The following is an 18545-nucleotide window of genomic DNA, read 5'->3' as shown; positions in this document are numbered from 1 at the left end:
CGTCTACCAATGTAGCGTAACTTTCCTGAAAATTAGATCATAAATAGAAGGGATCACCAAGGTCACTTAGTTTAGTCCTGTCATTTTGCAATTTAGGAACTAGAGTTTTGACCAACTTCATACAAGTAGTGTTGGAATTGAGATTTGAACTTGGGTCCTATAGTTTCAAGTTGAGCTTTCTTCTCTCTTCACTATAGTCTCAGAACTTCTTGAACTGATAGCTTACGTAATTTACACATAGTCAGTAGCTAGAATATGTCTCATGAATCCAGGTGTTCTTGCCACCAAGGCAGCTTCCATCCACAATACCAGATCAAGCCTCTGCACTTCCCAGGGGATTGGTGTATTTGACCCTTCTGTTTGGGGAGAGAGATTTCTACCTTTATTGTTGTCTTATAAAGGATGCCTCCCAGCATCAGTTGAAGGAAAAGGACCCTTCATTTTGCTTTCCTTAAAATGCCTTAATATTACATGAAATGACCACATAAAGCAAAGATTCTCTTTTTTGTTGTTGTTGTTGTAAATTTCAATATAGGTTTCTTTTGTAAGCCTTTTATTTTATTCATTTGAAAATACTATTCTGAGAAGACCTTCAGAATGCCAAAGGAGCATATGGGAAAAAAAGAACAATCCCAAGTACATGGAGGTAGGGAAATAGGTCCTTTGTGCTCTTGAGGTACCTGAATGAAATTATGAATTATCTTTTATGTAAAAACTCAAATTTAAAAGTCCTTTCTGATGTATAATCTAATATTTAACATCTAATTAAACTGCACAACTCACTGTAGAATCTATGATTTCTGTGTAAACTACTTGATGGTTTTATTCTTTGAATAGAATAAAAGGAAATTCATGAAAATAGATTTTGTATATATGGATCAGGCTCTTATATTACTCTCGGTGAGACTTTAAATCATTTGATTATTATAACTACTCAGAGAAAGTAGGCCATAATGAGTATTATTGCTATATTACTGGGGTGATCTCAAAAGACAAGTACAGCTTGTGTGTGTGTGTGGGAGTGAGTGAGTGTGACAGACAGACAGATACTTATCAGTCATTGGGAAGTGAGGGGAATTCCCTTTAAGTAAAATTTCCCAATAGCTAAAGTTTAACTTTCTATATTGGACATCATTAAACTTTTTTTGTTCTTACTAAGGTCATTATGAATTAGTGATGTAAAATTTTTATAAAATATGGGTTACGTTGATCTTTCCCTGAATTCTCCAACGCTGCTATTTTTTACTTGATAATTTTCTTCTTATGTGGTTTTATTATTCTTTTCTCTTTAATTCCCCACTCCTGACTCCTGTTATGTTACCTTCATGAATTAGGAACGTGATCAGGAAGAACTAGATAAAGCAAGCTATTCGTTTGGTCACTGCAAGTGTATACTTTTGAAATGTGAGCTGAGTACATGTAGATCTGAAATGATTTACTGCCTCTCCTATGAAGTGTCTTTGGTGAATAATCTAGAATCTTTTTGAGGGTGTGGGTTTGGGACTCTTTCAAGTAGCATAAGGTGGTTGCATGTCCCTTATTTTGTCCCCCAGGTATGAACTGAGATTGTAGGCGAATGCACAAGATTATGTGGTCACAGATCTAGGTCAGGGAAGGTTCTGAAAAGCCATTCCTTCCATGGAACTCCCTCATTTAAAACTTGAGGGCAGTGACTGGCCCCTCTGATAACAGAAATCACTTCTAGCATATCTAGATAAGCCACCTTTGTATTATTGGTGAAGTGTGGGGATAGGAAGCAGGTGGTGGTTTTGTTTTTGGAGACCTAGGGTTTGGTTCCACCTCAGTCAGCTTCCATATGGGTGTCTTTGGCCAAGTTATTTAAGGTAGTTAGTTGTTGCCTTGGGTATTAGATGATGGGGTTGCACTCTTGGGTATCTAGCATGAATTTATTAACACCTTACTTGTAGTGTAAGTTTTGTTTTGTTTTTAAAAATATAAATTATATCACAAATTTGGAATTGAAGAGAAAAAACAAAGACTCTTAGCTTTATCATGTTTTCTTTTTACAGATGTTTCTTCTAGGTCTTCAGACTTGTTGCTAATTGAATCTTCAGCTACATCTTCAGAAATTACTGTATAAACATAACATTTACCTATAAGTTTATGCATTTTAAATAAACAATTTTAAGTTATAATTTTTCTCTTTGGAATATGTTTGATATAAAATACTGTGGCTCTTGATTTTTAATTATTATATAATGTATTCCCTGGAAAGGGAAAGGGATATTCGCCTTGTAGATAATTAAAAAAAAAAAATCTATCACATCATCTTAAATTAAGAGGCAAAAATTATTAAACAAAAATTTCTTTCTCCCACCCTCCTCAATTTAAAATAAAAAAGAAAAGTAATAACAAGTATACATTGCCAAGAAAAACCTTTCAAAATGAGTTTCATTCTGTCTTCACCACCATTATCAGAATGTTTGCCTTGTATTTGCATGTTATTTGACCCAAAACTCATGGATGCTTTCCAAAGGTATTGCAACTCTTCCTGTTCTGTTGAAGCATAGGGAGTTCTCCCTTTCTACATACCTCATTTTCAAGAACTTTGCAATTACATGTCATTTGAAATTTCTTATTTTGACCCATAAATTGTTTCCCAAATTCCTCTCCTACCCCCTTTGTTCAATTTCTAATGGCCCAATGTAGGCCTAGACATACGAATTGTAGGATTTTGATAATGGAACCTTAAAAATGTTTTATACCTCACTGTGGCATCTTGGTAGAGTGAAAAAAAGCACCCAAGATGAGTAACATTTTTATATAATAGTATCAACACAAACCAGATGTCTTTGAGCTATTAATTTAACTTGTGAACCTCACTTTTATTTGTCAAACAAGGGCAATAAAATAAATAAAAGAAAATATCATTATTGTTATTGTTTTATAGATGAGGAAGCTGACCTCAAAGAAATTAGGTGATTTGTTTTAAATCACATAACCAGTAGTTTGGCAAAAACTGGAATCCTAGTCTCACTAGAGCATCATGTTGATATTTCCTCTGTGTGTGTGTGTGTGTGGAGCACTTGTTTAGTGTGAATCTAATGTATTAAATACCTTTATATCATAGCATCTGGCTTAAAAGAATTCTCCATTTCCAAAATAATTTTACCTGCCTTGTCTTATCCTAATTTCTTTGATTGACAACACCATTTATTTCAATAATTTTTTTCTTTTGTACATCTTGGATGATTTTAACTTTGTATAAAACAAAATATTGACATGCTTTGATACCTACCTCTACTGCTGATTTCCATTTTTATATTTGTCTGTTTTGTAGTTATTTGTCTTTCTTTGTTTTCCAGTTTTTGCGGTTGTTCGGAAGTATGTCCCAGAATAGCATCCAACTCAGTGAAAAATTTCATACTTTTAGTTGTGCCCAAATCTTGAGAATTTTTTACAATCTTGTATTCATGTTTCAGATTTTTATATTTTGTTCTACACTGCTTCCAGTCTCTGTCTATACCAAATTTCTGAAGTTTGGCAGCAATTTGTTCAAATATTCTTTTATTTCTCATAGTTCCCTCCAGTTGTTTCTGAATGTTTTTGTCTGACCAAATGTCTATAAGAGCCCTGACTTCATTTATAGTCCAGTGTTTTCCTCCTTCATTTGCTACACTTGGAATCAATGTTGGATTATTAAAAGAATCCAGTATTGATGTTGGTTTACCTATAAAAAGTGACATAAAAAAGGGGGGAGAAAGAAGAAATTCAGTAAGGAAAATAATTTGGAATTTGGAAGTAGAATTACTTAGTCATATTTCCCCCCAAAATGATAAGGGGAAAGTAAAACTTTTAACTGATATTATCTTATCATGGTCTAAATGAACAAAGTTGAGGGTAATGTCCAGCATTTTGTTCCAAGTTTTCTTCTCTGCCAATATATATCTCTACAGTGTGTTATTTATAGGAAATTATTTGCATTATTGCTTAAGGAAGCATCTCTATAAACCTAATTTTCACAACCCATCCCTTCAGATATTTCTCCTTCCAGGTTTTTGCACCTTTTGAAAGCCATGAATTTTGATTTGATACCCAGGGGCAGCTAGTTGGTGCAGTGGATAGAGCACCACCCCTGAAGTCAGCAGGACCTGAGTTCAAATTTGGCCTCACACTTAACACTTCCTGGCTATGTGATCCTGGGCAAGTCACTTAACCCTAATTGCCTAAGGGAAAAAAAAAAGATTTTATACTCTGTCCTCTTGTTGAAATTCTGGCCCTTTATTTCTAGAACACTATAAAAATGGATTTGGATCCTTTACCCCCTTCCTTTCCCTAAGGAAAGGAAGTTTAACCTTTAAAATAATCCCATGCCTTGCTTGTACAAAAAAAATGGCTTTACATGGTTATTGGGAAAGTGATCATCATTTAAAGAATAATTTAAATTCAAGAAGATTATTTAATTAAGTTTAAAAGAATCATTTGTTTTGGAATGCCCTTTTCTTTTTTTCTATTTCTGGTAAAGGAAGAAAGGAACATAAACTTAGATATCTGTCTTATATTACGGTGAAAGGGGGCATTCTTTTTGCTTTTAATGTTAATGTTGGGAATAGAGAAGTTATTTTCCTCACTCATCTGATTAGAAATTCTTTTATATTTATTCCATTTTTAGACTTAAGCTGTCTTACTTTATCATTGTTCTTTTTTTTGTGGGAGAGGGATGATGAGCTCCACCATACTATACCTAGTTCCATTGGTCTGACATGAGAAACAAAAAGTAAAGGATCCCTTGAAATATCCTTGTCATCTTCTAGTGCAACTGATATTTCACCTGAAGGAAGAACAAAGTTTCCATTTGGCAATAAACAGAAAAAAAGGAGTAGTACTTTTGAATGTTATCTGTGAATAGATAATGGTCAAAGTGGTGGTTTGGGCTGGGTTTAACAGCAAATATATGATATTGTAATTTTTAGTATATGTATTTTACAAATGTATCTGTTTAGTATAGCAAATTTAACTAAATATCCTCAGTTACTTAGAAATTTATTAGTTGTCTTTCATTGACATTTTTATTTCATGTTGTACCCATCTTGAGGGTTGTGCAGTTTGAACCAATTCAAAAGACCCCAGACTTGGGCAGTGTTGTAGTATATTTGGGCTTTTGTACAGGTTTGGAGAAATGTGCAGACTGTTTTATTTTAAATGCTCTTAAGAATTTTTATTTTTAAAGCAACTGTGTCAGTATCTTTGGAAGAATGGTTGTATTGTATGGCTTTATTTATAAGGTGTGACACACATGTGACTTAGTTATCAAGGAGGGTGACGCTGTATCATCAAAGCAAATTGACAAAAACAAAGCAAATTCAAAAACTAAAGGACCAAACAGTTCTTAGGTTTTCATTAAATTGACATTTGAAGTTGAATCATAAGTGCGGTGGGGTATTTGGTGTTTTACTTTGTTTTTTAATGACTGATTTCATTTAATGACTCTGTTGGTGAGCAAATCCTTCAGTTAATGTAAATGTATCATCAGGAACTCTGCAGCCCCAGAGTGACTGGGGCATTGAGGTTACTAGACTAGTTAGTATGTCTCAGAAGCTAGAATAAAGGTGCGACTTCTATTTTTATTGATTTGTTTTCACTGCATATTGGAATTATATTCACCAAATAGGTATTGTGCAATTGACCTTTTTTCATTGGTAGGCTCATGGAAAAAGTTTTGAATGATTGTTTGATCTCATTGGTCATTTTTTTAGGAAGCCAGCATTGCCAGTTGGATGTAATAACATTGGAGAGATAAAAGTATTTAATAGAGCATTTGGTATGAACTAAAACTGGTTTATAAGAGTATACAGCTACTGAATAGCATCTCTATGGAGGAAAATTTTGGTTAATTACCTTGTTATTGATAACTAATGGAGAAATGCAAAATATAGTAATTGTTTATTGCAGATAGAATTTAATTTAACATTTTTTAGAGTGCTACTAAGTATTCTGTACTATCTAAGCAATCTTTTAGAAATCAATATATTAGATATAATTTAGTACCTTTTCTCCTCCCATTTATTTCTCAACATATGCCTTGATTCTTATTTTGAAGTAAAAGAAAAACCTTGTTTGAGAGTTTCTCCAAATTTCTTCCTTTGCCTTGCTTATAATCACACCCTGATCCTGTTGACTGTGACCAGCTGATATCATTTATCTGTGCTTAAAAGCCATAGAATAGGTCTAAACAAATTTCATTAGACTGTCTCTAATAAAAGTTTATAGTAATATTAATACGAGATTAATTCAGGTTTCAATCCATTTTAACATGCTCAAGGAGCAAGTTAGTATCATTTTAATGAGGTTCTGCTGTGTTTTACAGATTATAATGATGCTTTTTTATGTGCAGAGCATAAATTGGATTTTTGTTTTTATTCTTTTAAGCTGTGTATGTATAACACACACTTACAGTCCTATATTCTATAATAGTTCATTATTAGAAATAAAAACATAGGAGGAATACTTTTTTTTTTTTTTTTTTTTTTTTTTTTTTTACCTTTGATGATGTGCTCTGAGGCTGATCTTGTGACCAGCTGGGTTTCACTTGTCAGATCCCTGCTGTCTTCATCCTCTGTTAATTGTGAGACAGGTTCATATTGTAATATTGCATCCAGCTCACGGAAGAACTTCATAGTTTTAGAGCCATCCCCAGAGTTGTGGGCATATTTAACTGTCCTGTATTCATACTTCAGATTTTTATACTTTGCACGACATTGTTTCCAGTCTCTGAAAATGCCTTTTTCCTGAAGTCTTTTGGCGATGTAAATGAATATTCCTTTATTTCTTAGTGTTCTGTAAAGTTGTTTTTTTATGTTTTTTTCTGACCAAACAGTTAGCAATGCTTTAACCTCCTCTTCAGTCCAATGCTTTCCTGCTCCACTCTCCATGTTGAAAGTGACCTGGAAATGATTCACTATTTCTAGCCAAGATTTTGTTTCCTAGGAAACCAGACGACTGGTTGTCAATAAGCTCCACTGAGCTGAAAGGATCTAGTTTAACTGGTTCAAGCTGCCTGAAGGGTGTAACTTGAGAAACTGCCAAATAAGCAGGCTTTGTGATTAAGGAGCCAAGACCTAAAAGATTAGTAGTCTTTGGGTATCTGCAAGAGGAGTTACTTACACTCCATTTTAAAAAAAAAAAGACAATTAAGTATAACAGAAATTACATTTTTAGTTTGCTCTTATGTATTATACTGTTTTACCCAATACGATTTATTACAGTTCTATAAGATGAAATAAGTCAACTTTACTGATCCTAGTGATACCAGTTTGTCTTAATGACTTTAACATGCCAATTTTCTGCAAGTGATATACTAAAGATAAATATATCGATTTTATATAGTGCCTTTATATTTACAAAATATTTTGTTCACAACACTGTGAGGTAAATACCAGGGGAATTATCCCAATCTTGACAGATGGAAACCAAGAATGAAAGATATACTAAAGTGACTTATCTGTAACCCTACAACTATTAAGTATCTCGAGTCTTCAGACTCTATCCAGTACTTTTTCCACTATACCATGGTAGGAAGGACAGCTGGTAATTTTTGACATATTAATTGTAGCTATGAAAGCAATTGTTAAGATAGTTGGTTGGAAATATTTGATTAAAAAACCATTTATCAGAATAAGCTGAGTAATTTATGGGTATTTTGAAAATAAACTTAGATCTGAATGCTGCCAATCAAGCAGTTTTTCAATCAATTGACTCTTCTGTCAGACTGAATTATGGTCAAAAGATTTGAGTTGATTTTTCTATAGAAGCACAATCTTATTCTATTGTCATTTTTAGGTTTTAGTTAAATAAATAATTTGTTAGGATCCTATTGTGTGCATGGTACTTTTGTAAGCTTTTGTATTAGGGAATAGAAAGATGAATAACCAGACATAGGCTGTCAAGGATATTATAGAAGGTCTTTGTAAGCCTAATAGGGTCAAAAGATAGTTTTAGAGAAGGTGTCCCAGGAAAATAGTCTATACACTTGTTTTTAACTTCAAATGAAAACGAGATTTTATTTATCTTTTTTTGTTTTAATTTTAGCTTTTTATTTGAAAATGAGATTTTAGGGGCAGCTAGGTGGTGCAGTGGATAGAGCACCAGCCTTGAATTCAGGAGGACCCGAGTTCAAATGTGATCTCAGATGCTCAACACTTCCTAGCTGTGTGACCCTGGGCAAGTCACTTAACCCCAGCCTCGGTGGGGGGGGGGAAGAAGAAAATGAGATTTTAAAAGATACATGCTATACAAAACAGGCTTGGTTTCAGTCCCTACAAATCTAAATAAATAGCAGGTTGAGACTAGGGAGCAGCTTCTTGTTTTGATCTTGTTTAGGGGTTCTTGTTCTGGAGTATGTGTTTAAAATAACTGCTTTTCCAATCCAATTTTTTCACCTTTAAAAAAAAAAAACACATTTTCTTATAAATAATTTTGAAAGAAAAATCAGAATAAAAGGGAAAAAATCACAAGAGAAAAAGAAAAAAATTGAATATTATGTAGTTCTCTCTCTGGAAGCGGATGGTGTTTTCCATCCAAAGTTTATTGGGATTTCTTTGGATCACTGAACTGTTGAGAAGAACCAAGTCTGTCATAATTGATCATCATACATTCTTGCTGTTATTGTGTACAATGTACTCCTTTTTTCTGCTTGCTTGGCTCAGTATCGGTTTATGCAAATCTTTCTAGGCCTTTTAAAATTAGCTTGTTCATATTTTTAAATAGAAAAATAATATTCCATTACTTTCATTTATCATAAGTTGTTCAACCATTCTCTAATTAGATTGTCCCAGTTTTCCCACATCCTTCCAACATTTATCATCTTTTCCTGCCATCTTATCCAATCTAATATGTATGAGATTTGCATTTTTCTAATTAATGGTTCTAATCCAACAAACAGTACCTTAAAAAAGATCACTGACAATTTCTGAGCAGTGGTAAAATGGTGTTATATTTTTATATAAATAGTTAATATAGTGTGATTTTGTGTGTTTATGTATGTATATATAAGTATATGTACACATGCATACATAACATTTTTTTCAAATTTTACAAAAATATCTTTTTAAATTTTTTTTAAAGGAAAATTTTTTTTTATTATAGCTTTTTATTTATAAGATATATGCATGGGTAATTTTTCAGCATTGACAATTGCAAAACCTTTTGTTCCAAAGTTTCCCCTCCCCCCTCCTTTCCCCCAGATGGCAGGTTGACCAATATATATTAAATATGTTAAAGTATGACTTAAATACAATATATGTATACATGTCCAAACAGTTATTTTGTTGTACAAAAAGAATTGGACTTTGAAATAGTGTACAATTAGCCTGTGAAGGAAATCAAAATGCAGGCAGACAAAAATGGAGGGTTTGGGAATGGGAATTCCATGTAGTGGTTCATAGTCATCTCCCAGAGTTCTTCGCTGGGTGTAGCTGGTTCAGTTCATTACTGCTCTATTGAAACTGATTTGGTTCCTCTCATTGTTGAAGAGGGTCACATCCATCAGAATTGATCATCGTATTATATTGTTGTTGAAGTTTATAATGATCTCTTGGTCCTATTCATTCCCCTCAGCCTCAGTTCATGTAAATCTTTCCAGGCCCTTCTGAAATCATCCTGTTGGTCATTTCTGACAGAACAATAATATTCCATAATATTCGTATGCCATAATTTATTCAGCCATTCTCTAATTGGTGGGCATCCAATATATCATTTTCTTCAACAAAGTTTTATCAATTAGTAGGCAGTTTGAACAGTTATTGGTACCTTTTTGTGTTCACAGGGGTCAGGAGAGTGCTGGAATTGTGACAAGTGATGGATATGGTTTAATGCCAACAATTCGAACCCACAAGGTAATGTCATGCTCTTTCATTTTCATATTTCCAGGTTCCTATTAAAAAAAAACAAATTAATCATAATTTTATTAAAGATAAAACATTGTAGAAAAATGATTGAGCTTGCAATAAGAAGTGATGGGATTTTAAAGTTATTGTTTTTTTTTCTTGTGCCAATATTCATAAAAGCAGTAAATGCTCAGTTATTTTCTTCAATTTTAAATGTTGCTATGTAGCATCTTTCTCAAAGTGAGTGGATAAACCTTTAATAAAGAATTTTCCCTTTGGTTAATTAGGCTGAAAGTGAATTACAGTTTAAATATTTATTATATTGCCCCCAAAGAGTCTTGTTTGTCATATTGTTTTGGCCATCCTATTTTCTCCAATTTAGAGGAAGGAAAGCAATCCTACCCATACCAAGTATAAGAGTTTTGTTCTTTTTATTTCTAATTGGCTTATCTGGAAATACAAATTAATAAAGAGTGTGATAAGCAATCTCTGTCCTGATACTGTTTACTGATACCAAGTTTCTATTCTTTCTGTGGGTGGAATTGACAGGTGATCTTAATGGCAAGGTTCTAGATAGAAGATGTTGCCTACCTTAACTTCCTCAGCCCAGGAAACTGTAGTGACTGACCTGACTTCCCATTGGTAGTGAACAACAGCCAGAGTTCTGATCCTGATGCCACTGTAGCTGCTTCCTAAAGAACCTGCTTTTGCCTTCCTAGTAGTGTACAATGGCTTAGAGTTGACAATGGACAGGGAAAATTAATATAATTTTCATTTATAATATATCCATGGGATGATTGTTGTTTACTATAAGCAGAATATGTGGCTTTTACTCAAACCAAGAGTTTATTTATCCAACCCCCTGTGATTTTCAAAATAAATAAAAAGTTTGCCTCATTCTTTTTCAGTTTTCAAGCTTATTTGCATATAGTTTTTGACAATATTCACTTTCTTTTTTATTCCACTGTTATCTTTAAAAATAACTTTGACAGTATAACTAATAAATAGAAATGAAGAATACGTGATTTCCCAAGTTAGCATTGAGATTTAGCACAGTTTAGTACTTTTCCTTTTGTTTAAGCGAAGTCAAAAAGTGGTTTTGTTCTTATCATTTTGTTCCTAGCCCCCAGTCCTGTGGAATATTACTATAAATTACTGATACTTAAATGTCTGGCATGAATTAAATAACTGACCATCTTAGTAGTCTGTTTTCTTTGAATTAATCAATTTACATTTATTTTATAAGGGGCTGGGTCTTGTAAATCATGTATTTACTGAAGATAATTTGAAGAAGCTGTATGTCTCAAACCTTGGAATTGGTCACACAAGGTACGCCACAACCGGTAGCTGTGAATTAGAGAATTGTCAGCCCTTTGTTGTTGAAACTCTCCATGGGAAGATTGCAGTGGCACATAATGGAGAATTAATAAACTCTGTTCGTCTGAGGAGAAAGGTGAGAATTCTAAGGACTTTATAACTAAATTGGAAAAGTGTGTTGTCTTATTAGCCATCTTTGCTTAGGGTATATTAGATAATTTGATAAAGATTATGTTTTATGTGGATTGTATAAGTAGAGCGGAATTTTCTAGGATATGAAGGACCCTTCAGCTATCCCCTTTTCTCTCTCCCTCTGTTATTTCCATACTCAGTGTTAAAACATTAAGTCTTAGAAGAGGGATAAAGAGAAAGATGATTTGCTTTGTTATCTTTTCCTTATTACTGAATCTTGGAGATTTCCTAAGATTTAGTTTCTCAACTCTCCTTCACCTGCTCAGTGCAAATTCATTGTTACAACTTCAACAATTCCCTCTACAAAGATGACACCCAGATTTGTATCATTAGTTTAAACTTTTCATCAAGTTTCAGGAAGGAGATCTTTAGTAATTGCTAGGGAAATGGATCCCTTTGTCCACACTGTGAGTCGCACTAACCCCCTGAAAACAAAAACAAATCTGAACTTCCCTTTTCAGTTGACTTTATTCTTTACCTTTGTCATTCAGGTTCACAGTCTTTATTTACCTTTAAATGCCTTGTGCTAAATCCTTTTACTTTAGCCGGATCAGGATCATATCTTTATGGACCCTTGAATAAACTGTGGTTATTTCTAATTCCCCCCTTTATTCATGTTTTTCATACCATTGAAAATAATTCTATTATGTCCATTTTAATCCTGCCAACTGCACCTTCCACACCCTTTATTTATTTCCAAGATTTATTAATTTATTTAATTTCCCCCATTATATTCAAAACAATTTTTTAACATTTGTTAAATGTCAAGTCAAGTTGTTAAAGAAAACATAGATATCCCACCCTAAAGAAAATCAAAACTCTTAAGAAAAATTGTTTAAAAAATATAAAGAAATAGAAAATGCTTCAATCTGTGTTCAGACTTGATCAGTTTCTTCTCACATTATGGATAGGATTTTTCATCATAAGTTCTTCAGAGTAGTCTTGGATGACTGTACTACTGAGAATAACAAAGCCATTTACAGCTGGTCATCCCAGAACATTGCTATTACTTTGGATACAGTACATTTCACTTTATTCATGGAGGACTTCCCCCCCCTTTCCCCCTTGAGCGCCTCCCGCTCAATCATTTCCCAGAGAACAGTAATAGTCCATCAGAGAAACTTGCTTTGAAAAGTTTTTTAAAATTACTAATGCCAATATTATTCACGCTCCCCCCCCCCATTCTTTCCTTTCACTCTGTTCCTCCTCAAAAGTGTTTTGCTACTGAGCACTCCTTTCCTCAATATACTCTCTTATCACCCTTTCACCCCCACCCCCTCCCATACCATTCCCCACCTAGTTTTCTGCAGGGTAAGATAAATTTCTATATCCTTATTGAGTATGTGTGTTATTTCCTCTTTCAGTTAATTCTGATGAGAGTAAGATTCACTCATTCTTCCTCTCTTCCCCTCTTTTCTTCCACTGTAAAAGCTTTTTCTTGCCTCTTTTTATGGCAGATAATTCCACTTCTCCCTCTCTGCCATTCTTCCTCTCTCACTTCTTAATTTCATCATTTAAAAAAAAAAGATTATCCCTTCATATTCAACTCACAACCTTGTTCTCTGTTTATATATATATATATATATATATATATATATATATATATATATATATATATATATATATATATATATATATATATATATATATATTTTCTAACTGCCATAATAATGAGAATATTCTAATGAGTGTCTCCCATATCTTTTAAAAACTTTGGTAGTTTGAGCAGTAAGCAAACATAAGCATTTCACTATACAAAGAATAAGAGAGTGTTGTATAAGAAATTCCGACTTTATATATTACATGGCTAGCTTTGGCCAGTGGAAAGGGAAGTAAGAGGTCGGAGGGTGGGTTCAGATCTTTGCCTTGGGTGGGTCACTTCCCCCCACTCCTCTGTTTCCTACATTGTAAAAAAAAAAAAAGTGGGTTGGATTAGGCTGCATTTTTAAATTCCCTTCTAGCTCTAGTTCTCTGTGAGTAATTCTACACATCAGTAAAATGGCAGCAAAATGTCTTCTTGGTTTGTATGCCCTTCTCTTCTGCATTTAAAATTCAGTTTTATCTGTTCCCATTTTTTTCTTCATATTTCTCACTACTCACTAGTATCAGTACTCCTAGAAGCATTCTAGAAATCTCTACACGGCCCATGGCTGAATGCATGTCCTGGGATCATTGGAGCTCTCCAGTCTTGGAGTCTCCCGGATGTCTCCCAGATGTGGGATGGTGTGCCTCATTCTTTCAAAGACTTTGGGGTTCACATCTTGGATCAGCATCCTGGAGTCTTAGAGTTCTTTCCCCTCATGTCATTGTTGTCATCACATTGTATTCTGGTTTTGTCTATTTTACATGCATGGGTTTGTATGGGCTGTCCCATGTAGCCTCTCATTTGTCATCTCCCCCTGGTGAGGTAATGCTCCATCACCTTTATGTTTGGCTAGTGGTGCCCTTAGTGTGACTAGCCTCACAGTCCCATCAGCTTCACATACCCCTGGCAGTCTTCTCTTACTAATTGGGTTTTTGGGAATGTTGCCAAAACTGCTTCTGTACTACTTATTTGGGTACTTCTGTCCTATTGAAATATCTCATTCTTCTGCATTAGTCTCCTGAGTTAACTATTTTTTTATAGATAGGGCACTCTCCGAGGTGCTAGCTGCTCAATAAATGTTTGGTCAATTTAATAATTCTTTGGAACCCGCAGTTAAATCTGGATGAAGTGTTCCTGTTCCTAAATATTTTGTGATGTTGCATTGATATCGTAAAGACTAGTAGGCCTTAAAGTTTTAGCTAATTGTCAATTTCTTCTTTTTCCCTTCCCTCTTTTTTTAAAAATAGCTTCTGCGCCATGGAGTTGGGCTGTCCACAGGTTCTGACAGTGAGATGATCACCCAGTTGCTGGCATATACACCTCCACATGAAAGGGATGACAGCCCTGATTGGGTGGCAAGGTATTTGTGGAAGAAAAATGGGTCAGCAGGACTAAAAAACTTAGGTTTGAGCCATGTCTGTGCTGGAGATCTGTTTCTATGTGCAGATATAAGTTGATATGTACATATTCAACAGTTATAAACTTATACATGTTGGCATATACATAACTTACATTTATGTCATTTCAGAATTAAGAATTTAATGAAGGAAGCCCCTACATCATACTCCTTACTTATTATGCACAGAGATGCTATTTATGCAGTAAGAGATCCTTATGGAAATCGCCCCCTGTGTATTGGACGTCTTATTCCTGTCTCTGATATAAATGGAAAAGGTAAAGTTCAATGGAATAAAGAGAAAGAAGACTCAAGCATGCTATGTTAATATAGGTTTGATAATAGTTTCTACCCCTGTGACCTCCTGGGAATATTCTATGGATTTGTTCCTTCTATTTAATTTTGTTATACCTAAAATAGATTTTTTTTTTTTTTATCCTTTATAGGAAGAAATAATTCTGAAACTGAAGGATGGGTAGTATCATCTGAATCCTGCAGTTTTTTATCTATTGGTGCAGTGTAAGTTTTTTATAATGTATTAAGTGTTGATATTTTCATTGATAATTGAATTGCTAATGAGAACTTTAGGGATCATACTTTGACACCTGGAAGGGCCTTTAAAGTCATATGATTCAAACACATGACTTTACAGGTAAGGAAAGAGAGGCCCAAAGGGGGATAAGGAATTCAGAAGGCCACAGAGAGGTAGGTAGTAAGGGAAGAAGTAGTTTTTAAATACAGACCATTTTTCTTCATCCAAATTCAGTGCACTCTTCATTGCTGCTTTTGTCAGACATCTGTTAATTTAATGAAGTAGGAACATTTGTAGGAGAATATTTAATGTGGGAAACAGTTTCTTTTAATCTTTCAGATTTTTGAAAAATGTCTCATAACAAATTTAAGAATATTTAATTTAACAATCATTGCAAATGATTATTTGGAAGAACCTTCCTTTTTGGAAGACCATTTAAATAATTATCTTTAGTGTTTGCATTGTCATTGTTTTCTTTTGATTTAGTCAGTCAACAAGTATTTTTTAAATTGGGAATATAGGCCAGACCCTGTTGGAGGCCCAGGGAATAACAAGTACAAAGACTCCTGCTATCATTGAGCTTACATTCTAATGGAGGAAACAAATATTGTGGACATCATAAATAGGAAGAAAAAAATCCTTATGTTTTTATATATAGGTACACTTATACTTTGGGTACTACTCATGATTCTATACCTGTTATAAATTTTTAGAGAGGTGAATATTGAGTTTTGGAATTTTATGTTGTGTGTTTTCCTTCCCCCTAAGGTATTATCGTGAAATTTTGCCAGGAGAAATTGTGAAAATATCCAGACATAATGTTCAGACTCTTGATACTGTACCAAGGTCTGGAGGAGATCCAGTGGCTTTCTGCATCTTTGAATATGTTTATTTTGCAAGACCAGATAGTATATTTGAAGGTAAGAAACATTGTCCTTTCATTATTTATTTAGTTTACATAGCTACCTTATTAAAAGTTCATTCACTTTTAGCAGAAATTGTCCAAACCATTAGCTAAGTTTCTTATCTTACTGTCTTTCTGTTTCTCTGTGTATCTCTTATTCTTAATCTTGATTTTATTACTGGCCAGAAGGTATTAATATTAAATTAATACTAATATTAAATAACACAAAATATTAGTGGTCAAAACAATTCTCTTTTAATAAAACTAGGTCAGATGGTATACACAGTTAGACACCGATGTGGTCAGCAACTGGCCATTGAAGCCCCTGTGGATGCAGACTTGGTTAGCACTGTTCCTGAATCAGCCACACCAGCAGCTCTTGGTTATGCAGGAAAGGTATTTTCTTCTTAACTTTTTATCCAATTGGTGATTTTAATGGTAATTACATTTTAAAAACCTAGTTATTTCTTATTTTAGGGATAATTGAGGAAAACTTATGAGGGGTATTACTCATTACCTTCTTTTAAGAGATTCTGAGATGTTTTTCAGTTGAGAAGAGTAGTCTAAACTTGCCAAACATACTGTAAATTGCCATATTTTAGAGAGATACTTTCTTTGTGCTTCAAATGCTATATTCTTAATTAAAATAAGATTTCTCCTTTCTATAAGTAATGTTACATGTCATTAATTTTTATATTAGTATTCCAGTGGGGATACCTTTATCTTTTTGATTCTATGATGTTCAATATTTTAATTAATGATTTGGATAAAGGTATAGATGACATGCTTCCTAAATTTGCCAAGGGCACAAATCTGGGAGTGATAACACTAGCACATTGGATGCTAGAGGAAGGATTCAAAAGGATTATGAATATTGTGCTGAATATCACAAGGTGATAAAATCTTCACTGGGGTAAAAAAATCAGCTCCATAAATACAAGATGGAGGAAGAAAAGTTAGAAAGAAATTGTGAAAAGATTTGGTGGTTTTAGTGGACTTAACCTTTAACAAGTTTAACAAGTTCATCAGTGTGCTGTGGCAGCCAAAAGAGTGAATGTGGTGTTCAATTGCATTGGGAAAGGCGTAGTTGCTAGGATTTGAGAAGTTGAGGGTCCCACTGCACTGAACCCTGAACAGACCTCATTTGGAGTATTAGGCTATTAAGTTATGGGTACTATGGTTTGGGAAGGATTATTGATCTGCTGAAGCGTATTCCCAGGTGCATTATTTTTATTTTTATTTTTTCTTTTTCTGAGTCTGGGGTTAAGTGACTTGCCCAGGGTCACACAGCTAGGAAGTGTTACGTGTCTGAGACCAGATTTGAACTCAGGTCCTCCTGAATTCAGGGCTAGTGCTCTTTCCACTGCCCCACCTAGCTGCCCCCCCCCCCCCAGGTGCATTATTAAGCGTGATGAGTAACATTGAATCCATGCTCTGCCAGAATCAGGTGAGGGAACTGTGAGAGGTGAGAGACTCAGGGTGAGTTGGGTATAAGTATGTGAAGGGTTGTCACGTTAAAGAGATGAGATTTGTTGTGTTTGGTTCCAGAGTTGGGGAATGGAGAAGAGAAAAGACCAAACATATATTAAGAGCGTACTAGGGGCCGGACCCATGCTAAGTGTTTTACGACATCTCATTTGATCCTTACAACAGCCCTGGGAAGGAGCTGCTAAGATCATTTGCTTTTCACATAGAGTCAGATGAAGTGACCGGCCAGAGATCACCCAATTAGTATCTGAAGGCATATTTGAACTTGGTTCTTCCTGACTCCTGGCCCAAAACTGTTATCTTTTAGGCCACTTAGTTATCTAGATGACACAACCAGGACTAATTGGTGCAAGCTGAGAAGAAGCTGCCTTAGACAGACCTTCAGGAAAACTCAAAAGTAAATTTGTCAGGTCTCTATCCTTCTCCTTTATACAAAGAACCTTCATAGTAATCAACCCCTTCTTCCCTTTATCTAGTTTATAAAGTTTTTTGGGGTATGCCTCATATTTCAAACTACATATTCCAAAACAACAAAAAAACCTGTTTGCTCACTAAAAACATGCGTTCTCATTTTATGTTGAAGCTCTGTTAACATGTAAATTTTATATTTTAATATTATTTGTGTATCTAGTCCATTGCTTTTTTTTTTTTTTTTTCCTTATAGTGTGGTCTTCCATATGTAGAAGTACTTTGTAAAAATCGATATGTAGGAAGAACCTTCATTCAACCAAATATGAGATTAAGACAGCTCGGTGTGGCAAAAAAATTTGGAGTCCTTTCTGATAATTTTAAAGGCAAACGGATTGTCTTGATAGATGATTCCATCGTAAGAGGCAATACCATTTCACCCATAATTAAGTTGCTCAAAGAATCTGGAGCAAAAGAGGTAAGAAAATTTTCATTTTGTTGACAGAGTGCATAGAGAAGTTAATAGTAATATTAAAAACTTTGAATTATTTGATTTTTGGAAAAGATCATTGGAAACTTTGAAGAAAAAGGATACTATGAAGATCAGGATAGATGGCCCATAGAAAAGTCTTTAAAAGGAACTTGGATAATTTCACAAAAGATGGGGGGAGGATCTCTAGAAAGAAAGAACCATTTGTTCTTGATAGGACAACAAATGATAAAATTTTTTTGAGAATTTTTTTTTATTAAAAATAATGACCATTTTCCATAAAGACAGAACCAGAAAAAAATAAGATTTTTCTCTGGAAGCCTTGCAAATGGGAAATTTTGAAGGTTCCATGGTGTGAGCTGAGTGAAGTGATCCTATATCTGTTACA

The 18545-nt window shown here is 34.2% G+C and overlaps 2 protein-coding genes across 3 annotated transcripts in view; one reads left to right on the top strand and one right to left on the bottom strand.

Moving 5' to 3' along the window:
• PAICS (phosphoribosylaminoimidazole carboxylase and phosphoribosylaminoimidazolesuccinocarboxamide synthase) overlaps window positions 1-6912 on the bottom strand; it is a 41898-nt gene extending 34986 nt beyond the window's left edge. The window contains exons 1-3 of one of the 2 annotated variants that reach the window (XM_074276153.1): window positions 6503-6912; window positions 4706-4792; window positions 3260-3691 (exon numbers count right to left, since the gene is read on the bottom strand). In XM_074276153.1, coding sequence (XP_074132254.1) covers window positions 3260-3691; window positions 4706-4792; window positions 6503-6893 — 910 coding nt within the window. In that variant the 5' untranslated portion in view covers window positions 6894-6912. The remainder of the gene's footprint in view (window positions 1-3259; window positions 3692-4705; window positions 4793-6502) is intronic. The other variant, XM_074276154.1, reaches the window with a different exon arrangement.
• PPAT (phosphoribosyl pyrophosphate amidotransferase) overlaps window positions 1-18545 on the top strand; it is a 42153-nt gene that overhangs the window by 19164 nt on the left and 4444 nt on the right. The window contains exons 2-9 of the mRNA XM_074276156.1: window positions 9785-9854; window positions 11092-11298; window positions 14187-14299; window positions 14468-14613; window positions 14782-14854; window positions 15636-15787; window positions 16040-16167; window positions 17924-18145. Coding sequence (XP_074132257.1) covers window positions 9785-9854; window positions 11092-11298; window positions 14187-14299; window positions 14468-14613; window positions 14782-14854; window positions 15636-15787; window positions 16040-16167; window positions 17924-18145 — 1111 coding nt within the window. The remainder of the gene's footprint in view (window positions 1-9784; window positions 9855-11091; window positions 11299-14186; window positions 14300-14467; window positions 14614-14781; window positions 14855-15635; window positions 15788-16039; window positions 16168-17923; window positions 18146-18545) is intronic.

This window comes from Sminthopsis crassicaudata, chromosome 6 (genome assembly GCF_048593235.1).
Source record: "Sminthopsis crassicaudata isolate SCR6 chromosome 6, ASM4859323v1, whole genome shotgun sequence".
NCBI lineage: Eukaryota > Metazoa > Chordata > Mammalia > Dasyuromorphia > Dasyuridae > Sminthopsis > Sminthopsis crassicaudata.
This window is presented reverse-complemented; position numbering and strand designations above follow the sequence as displayed.